Source organism: Alligator sinensis, unplaced genomic scaffold, assembly GCF_000455745.1.
Source record: "Alligator sinensis unplaced genomic scaffold, ASM45574v1 scaffold388_1, whole genome shotgun sequence".
NCBI classification, from domain to species: domain Eukaryota; kingdom Metazoa; phylum Chordata; order Crocodylia; family Alligatoridae; genus Alligator; species Alligator sinensis.
The window spans coordinates 557953-566211 of NW_005842394.1; the positions used below are offsets into that span (position 1 = coordinate 557953).

General features: G+C 43.2%; 1 protein-coding gene across 3 annotated transcripts in view; it reads right to left on the bottom strand.

Annotated features, from left to right (window-relative positions):
* CDK5RAP2 (CDK5 regulatory subunit associated protein 2) overlaps positions 1-8259 on the bottom strand; it is a 110669-nt gene that overhangs the window by 46142 nt on the left and 56268 nt on the right. For all 3 annotated transcript variants that reach the window (XM_006029711.3, XM_025211238.1, XM_006029709.3), the window contains 2 exons: positions 3845-3940; positions 1607-1797 (listed from right to left, as the gene is read on the bottom strand). In XM_006029711.3, the coding sequence (XP_006029773.1) occupies positions 1607-1797; positions 3845-3940 (287 nt within the window). The remainder of the gene's footprint in view (positions 1-1606; positions 1798-3844; positions 3941-8259) is intronic.

The window sequence follows — 8259 nt, forward strand, 5'->3', positions numbered from 1 at the left end:
ACTCTTTCCGGATGGCATGCTGGGGAAGAAATAATTATTTCCAGAAATCTTTTGTCAGTCGATTATCCTGTAGGGCCAACTGCAGGCAAAGGATAGCATGGACCATTCTACATACAATCATGTAAGTGCCTGGAGTAAATTCAAGGCTGTAATTCACTTGAGGAACAATGTTTGAAATGAACTGCACAAGTGCAGACTGAGCTGCCGATGAAGTTCACCTCAGCTCTGAGAGCAAATACAGCCAGAGAACACTTGAGGCCATCTTCTCTTATTCAGAATTAAATTATATTTGTTTGAAAAATAATTCTATTTCAAAATACCCTCTCCTAATACCTTAACCTTTTGTGTTTTTTAAAAAAGATTTAATGCTTGAGCTTAAAATCTCATGTTCTGTTGTAAAGAAACTACAGCTCTAAACTTCCTTTTTCAATGATGTCAATAAAAACAAGCACTCCCACAAGCAACCCGGATAAGCTTCCCAGTCAAGCTATGGGAGAGGGAGGGCTTTTGTAGCAAAAGGCTTTATTTTATCTCCCACTGTACTCACTTTCAACCCAGAGCCACAGAAGCTAAGGAAATCCCATTTTTTAAGAGGCAAGGAGACTGAGAATCAAGACTGCTGAAGGTTATAAACAGCTCTGCAACTGCTGTATGACCTTAGGCAGGTCACTTCTCGCTTCCTCAGCAAACCACACTATAAGTTGTTATGCTACCTACCCAGCTTAGATTGGCGTTGTGAGGTAGCCTTCAGTCCTACAAACTAATCTCGGCAGGCAGAGAGCACTGATTTCAAATGGATTGTGTTTGAAAACAAGCATCTCTTGAAACAGGTCAGATTGCAAGACTGCTCCCAAGCACACCATTTGAACATGCACCTAGGACTGCAGCACACTGAGCTGGGACAGAGCAGCCCTGGCCAGCAGGGGATTCAGGGGGCCAGCCTGCCAGCCCAAGGCTGCTCCCCCAGGCTTAATGTGCTGCGGAGGGGCTGGCTGGAACACAAGGGTGCTCCAGTGCAGGGCCAGCCAACAGGCAGCCCCCGCACTGAAGGACCATCGTGTCCCAGCCAGCCAGCCAGGGCAGCATCTACACATGCAGTGCTGCAGAGTAAAAAACCCTGCAGTAGAACAGTACTTGTATTTAGAGTTAATTAGTTTACTCCAGCCTAATAGGGATACAGGTGTAGATATAAAGTGTTTACTGTTGAGCTAATTAGTATATTCTGCAGTAAATGTCTTGTGTAGACAGACTTTCAAATACCTGGATTCAAAAAAAAAAAAAAAAAAAGTGAAAAGCATTATTTTTCCCTCTTCAATCCTACTAGTTCTTCAACCTGAAGAAGATCAGTTTCTACAGTGTGGCTCTATCCACAGATATCTTTGGAGAAACTTCTCTTGAAATGGATTTTTCATAAGGATTTTTTCTACTGATAGTATGTTTCCTAATTACTTAATTGCATGATAGACTGAAATGGTTCTGAAGGAGCCTTGCCAATCTCTCAGGTAAATTAGACAGTGCCATTATCTAAATTCACTTTAGCAAAATTACTTTATTCTCTCCTCAAATAGAAATACTGTCAGAAGCAGTGTATAACCCTCATGCTTACCTAGATTCAAGTACAGATGTTCCATTTTCATTTAAAAGAGATGTGAACAGGCTCATCTCCGCTGCTTCATGTTCGCTCATCTCTATTCTGCCGAAGTGTTTGCCAGCTCTATCATGTTCAACCTGAGGCTTATTTAGATTCCTATAATGTCTATCTTTGCAGAAACCCTCTGAAATGTCTGCAGGAGTTATCTGTTAAAAAAATTGCAAATATTTTCTTATTAGGCAGGTATGCGGGATTCTATTATGTTCAGGCCTGTAATCTTCTTGTAATCAGGTTTTGTAATTTTTGATGGTCTTAATCTACATTATAAAGCATGCACAGACATTCTGCTTACTGTTTATTAATATAAAAACTAACGAACATCAAATTGGATACAGTTAATTCACACAGATCAGCTGTTTACCAGTTAGTAGATTTCCCTGAAGGAATGACATTCCTGGGAGGTAGCCTCGGACTGCCAGCCAGCTCCATGACAGGGTCTTTTTTGAATCACCTGTCTTTAAGAATTAAATTGTGCTCTCAGATGCTAGGTACAAACCCTTCTTGTAGGGGAACAGTCCCTACACATAGGACATTTATACACGTACTGTTCTGTCCTACAACACGCCAGAGATCTGCTGTTTTGAAGCAGACTCGATTAATCGACATGCAAGCTAGGGCAAACTGTACTGTGCCCTGTGCAGTAGTACAAGTGGAGAAATTTGCATCAGCATGCAGAAAATGGTGGCAGTGCACTTTTGAACTAAAGCACCTTCAATGCGTTCTAGTTCAGAAGCCATTTTCTCAATTTCGCCACTTATGCAACTGCAAGCGTCGCAGCGCTAAGTGGTTTTCAAAGCACTCAGCGGCGCTTGCATGTGTAACAATGTCCATAGTGTCTCCACTGGTTCACACTGTCAGTCTAGCTTTTATCACCAGCCACAAAACCATGAAAAGCAACAAGTGCCATTAAACTGCATCTATCACCAATCCATATGAGATCTATAAAAGACTTCTCCAAACTTCTATCTCCAATTCCTCTCCATTCAACAGAGTCCATGTAGGAGATGTGTAGACAAAGGGTCATTGTGAATCTGCAGGGGCACTTTATTTACAGCACTCAGCAAATGTGGAGCGAATGAGAGTTAGAGATTTGGTTCCATGAGTCCTCAGGGTATGAGAAAGGAAAAAATGACAGTATTAGATAGCCTTCCATAACTACGGTCTCTCAAAAAAGGCACTGTCAAAACCTCGCTCATTTAAAATGGCCCTGCATTTTACAAGAGATGGCACACAAACTACACTTAGGATCTGTAGGGGCAGCTCTATTATTCTCCATATAAATAACCTCCACAGATGAAGAGCATACCTATGGAGCACAATGCAACTTCCATTTACATCAATGGTAGTTCTTCCATTGGTTACATTAGGGTTTAGACTGCGCTCATTTGAATTTACTGACTCAGGAGACATCGTCAGTGAGAAACTTAAAAGCGTGTATTATAAGCTTGTAAACATAACTGAGAGACTATTTATACTGCATCATTTACAGGCTTGTAGAGATCAAGATGGTGCTTCAAGGACAACTGAGAGTGTACCTACGTAAATATAGGTATGGAGAAATTACAGACTTTAAAACACATCAACACAGTATTCTTTTAACTGAAAATTTTGAAAAGAAAAGTAAGTTTGGATTTGTTTTTAAGCATCTTCCATGAAATAACAGATCTCTTTTTAATGACACATAAGGGGATGGCATATTCTAGGACTCTATAGGAGTTCAGGTTCTTCTAGTGATTCACTATGTAATTATTTGAACCCTGAACAAAGATACTCAATTATTTTTGCTCAGAGATGACAGCAGACGGATATTACTACCTCCAGCCACACTATGAACGTGATTGCAATGTCCACCTATTTTAAGGGGCTTTACTTTAAGGCCCTGTAGGACTGGTTGAGTACCTCTCTGATACAGCAAGAAAAAGGACTGAGGCAGGGATTTCTGAGTATTCATGCTAAGGATTAAGTCAAATACCAAGAAACGGTTAAGTGTGCATGATGTCAAGAGATACTACATTCACAGTAAAGATGGACTCTGCCTATTTATAGAGAGCTTCAGAGGCTAGTCTTGCAAACTAGAAATACAGCAAAAAGAACTGTCTCTTGAATATATCAAGTTAAATAGCTGTAATTGTGCAACCAAAGCATGTAGCCCACCGGTAAAAATTTTATACAATCTTTTTGACACGATCCTACCTCACTGGTCTTCTCAGAAGGCTGACAGCTCTCTGTATTCTTATCATTTTGAAAATCTTCAGCTGGCGTCATGGTCTCTTCTGTTCTTTCAAGAAACTATATAAAGTATGGAATGATGTGAAAACGGAGCACAAAAAAAAGCATGGTATGAAATGTGCATAAATAAGTCAGTGACATGTCTTAAAAGAAAACTAAAAAATGCCTGTAATACAAAGTAACAAACAGTAGATTAGCTTTCTCCACTAAGATCAAACAGGAATCAATATAAAGAACAGGAATAATTCATACTGGGTACACAAAAATGTGAATTTTCTTGTGTTGACTCACCACGGCACATCTCTCTGAATTTTACAAAAATTCTCCTTTTATCCCTTTCTGCAACAACCCCTGCCCAAAGCCATATTCTCATTGCGTCTATTTTATTTTGCCTTTTTAAATATCTTTTATATCCTAACATTTTATACTTTTCTTCAGTAGTCATGAAAAAGACACTTTGCTAAGCTGTCTGCTATAACAATAAAGACAATTATTATTGCTCTGAAGGTTAAGTTCTTCCTTGTGTTGCATGGATTTGTCAGGGAAGGCGATGATACCAGAATCATCTTTCCCCAATTCTTCTTTCTTCCCTGGAAAGAAGCCAGGGAACGTGAAGCCACAAACACTCCTGGAGCAGGGAGAAGGAAGGAAGAGCCACTAACTAGCATGTCCAGTAGCACTCCAAGCCTCACTAGAAGCACAGGAAGGGATTGGAGTTTCTGAAGCAGCAGTGAAGGTGTTGTTGAGCGCACATCACCTCCGCGCATAACAGCATGGGTACTGTTTGCCTCTCCTCGACAGTTCAGCTCCCACAGCCAGTGTGCTTCTGGCAAAAGAAGTCAGAATTTAACCCTCTCTGTAGAGGCAGCTAAAATTGTTCAAATAAAAACAACACTAATTAAACAAATGATTGCTCTGATTATATTAAAGGACCACATTCTGGAAAGGGCTCTGAATGTAGACAACACTTCGAAGACCTTCACACAGTGGCTGGAGAGTAAAAGAGAATTGTCTACCCCTCGACTTGGCTCCCTGACAACTCCCAGAGAAGCAGGTCCACTATTCTTCTGTGCTCGATGCCTCCGAGTGGGATTCCAGGCAGAGGCCTCAAGCCTGCGTGTTTTTGTTCACTTACAACAAAGCATGTTTTTAGTTCATAAACCCCCATACCATTTATTCACATTCTGGGCTAAAATAGTTTGTGGGGTGTCAGAAGAGAAAATGAAGCCATTGCTAAGCAGATTATAAATGCAGCTTTATATGGCTTTAGCAAGACACACAGCAAATTTTGTGGGCAATTCAGCAGTGAACAAGAATTTGGTCTGCAATATGTATACATAGCATCTCATTCTTATCTAAGGCAACACCTCTCAACTCAATAAAGAGATATTTGTTTAGGACCTTTGGTGATAGAAGCTTATTAAGAAATAGAAATGAGATGGAAGAGAATTGCTTACCCACAAACAAACATTTTCTGAAGGTAGTAATGTCTGTCTAAATCCAGGGGTGGGCAAAATATGGCCCGCAGGCCGAATCCGGCCCATGACGGGTCCCTCGGTCTCCTGGCCCAGGCACAGTCCAGTCGTGGCATGTGTTACCACCCCCTGGGCATGCAGTGGGGCTGGGGCAACTCTGCAGCGGGTCTGCCTTTCTAGGCAGCCCAAGTGGCAGGTAGTTCCTTCTGGTTGCTGCCACTGCCGGCCCCAGCCCCACAGTATCAGCAGGGACCCACGCTGCACAGCCCCAACCCTGCACGCCCTGCACATGCTCCAGGCTCGCTCGCCCAGGCTAAGCAGCAGCAGCACAAGACAGAAGCTGTGGCTCAGTGCAGGGGGGAAGCCCAGAGCCCATGTGGGGCTACTCTGCATCTGCTCTGTGCTGTCACTGCTGCCCCGCAAGGTGGCCCAGAGGCGGCGGTGACGGCAGTGGAGATGCAGGGCAGCCTGGCATGGGCTCCAGGCAGATGCACCAGGAAACACTGGCAGTGGGAAGCGAAGGGACTGTTTTCCTCCTGCGCTGAGCAGCAGCTTCTGTCTCATGCTGCCACTGCTGAGCCTGGACAGGCGAGCCCAGAGCAGGCACAGGGTGCATGGGGTCAGGGCTGTACAGCACAGATCTCCACCAGTACTGCAGAGCTGGGATCAGTGGCAGTCGGAAGGAGCTACCTGCCACCTGGGCTGCCTAGAAAGGCAGTCCTTCTGTCGAGCTACCCCAACCCCGCTGCATGCCCACGGGCAGCAGGATATACCACAGGCAGACAAAGCAGAGCAGGCATGGAGTTGGGGCTGCATGTGGGTTCCAGCTCTGCTCCTGCCAGGGCCAGTAGATGCCTTGAAGGCAACACCGTTAGAAGAGTGTCTCTAACAGCCAGGTCCTTTCTTAGGCTAGGCTAAGGAAACATAGCCCTAACCCAAACAAAAAATTTAAAAAAAGAAAAAGCAGAAACTTGAGCAGGGTCAGTGAGTTGAGAATGTGGACAATAAGCATCTGAGCTGATGCACTAGACGAAAAGGAAGCGGTGACCGAGGGAGTGGGTGTAATAATTGTAACCTGAGTTCATGCAAAACGTAATTCTAATGATTCTGAGAAGATAGACAACTTCTCTCCCAATATCACACCATATCAAGGCCAAGACTCATGACACGGGGACCCAGGCTCAAAGAATTCTGAGGTCATAGTGGGGACTAATACGTTTTCTCTTCTAAACATACTGGATTAGCGTATTAGTGGGTTCCTTTCTTACTGTATATTTCTGTAACGTGCATGTGTGTTGTAAGTGAATTAAAAACTCGGGTTTGCCTTATACCTTCCAGCAGTGTAAGACCCTCCACTGGTTTAAATTTAAAAAAAAATGCAGAACAAAGGGGAAGCTAGGTGCTAGCTATTAGCTTACTTGCGCTTTCAAATTTTGCTGAAGATTAATATTTGAATTATTTGGGGGAGTTTACTCAAATGTAAATTGTCCAGCCTACTAAAAAATGGAGATGGAGTGTCAAAAGTAGGATAGCAGGGAGGCTACAGATCCGGACTGTGGCGAACTGGCAAAGATTCATATTAGAAAAGCCCATACTTTGATCATAGCCATTGATTTCATGAGTAACACGGAGCTTACTCACCAATTACTTTAGACAGAAAAAAGGAAGTTATTAGCCATTTATCACATTCAAAACAAGACTGTAGTCCAAGCTTATTTTTTAAGCAAATTAAACCAGCACGTGCACATATCGACTGCCAAGTGGTTGTGGTTGAAACCACACAACCACTATTTTTTTTTTTTTTTTTAAGATTCAACATTGTTCTGGTGCAATCCCTTTTTAGACCAGTATCCAGTTTCATAAATCGTGCTGGTCACACTGAAACAACTAACGTAAAGTTCAGAAAACTGTAGTACATCACTGCAGCAATGGGCTGCAATTTGAATTTTTTGCTCATCAAGTCTTTGAGGTTGAAAAGAAAACTTTCTGTGCTCCAAGGAATACAATCTAATGTTCAACAAAATATTAAAAGAAAATAAGTGGCTTAAGGCCAGAAGGAAATCTATTGAGAATAAGCTGCCTATTTAAAATATTTCCTTGGAGACTGAAAACCTTGAGAATGTTTTTCCTAAATGAACCACTGATACGCTTGGTTTGCAAAGATCCCTGGAGCCTTGAAGGCTGGAATCAGTGAGGCTGCTTCTCTCAGAGAAAGGAGTTGTTCAGAGGACAGTGCAAAAACAACCTTTTTATCCCTCCCTCCCTTTAATTTAAGAACCAAGAAACAAACTATTAAAGGCTGTCAGGCCTTTGGGAAATGCCTTGCAGGGGAACCCAAGTGCAGACTTCTCTGGCTTGCACTCCAGCTTTGTTAAAATGCACATGCCTTTCTTTTCTTTAAGAAGCACCTGAGCGGGTTCTACCTTGTTGCATCCTACCCAGTTTCACTTGGAGGATGCTGACTGGTAGGCCTGCATGAAGCAGCTAGTATCTGTTTCGGATTCAGATTCGGACGATTTGGGGGACAGCGATTCGATTCAGTGATTCGAATCACTGTCCCAAATCGATTCAGCCAAATCTGATTAGGAGATTCAGCCGTTGCCGAATCCGCCAAATCTCCAAATCGGACAGGCCCCATCCCCCACCCGCTCTCCCAGCCCCATCAATGGCTGCCCCACTTGGCCCCAGCTTCCAACTCTTAAAAAAAACCAAAAAACCAAAAAAGCTCCAGACTCACCGGCTCCTGCCAGGCAGGGTGGTGATCCCCAGGGCATCCCACTGCTCCATGCTGCATGGGGGGGCTCTTCCACAAGCCCCTAGAAGCCCCAAGGCTGCTGCAGCAGCGAGTGGGGGCTTTTTTTTTTTTTTTTTTTTTTTTATCCTTAGGGCCGGGGGGCAGACCCG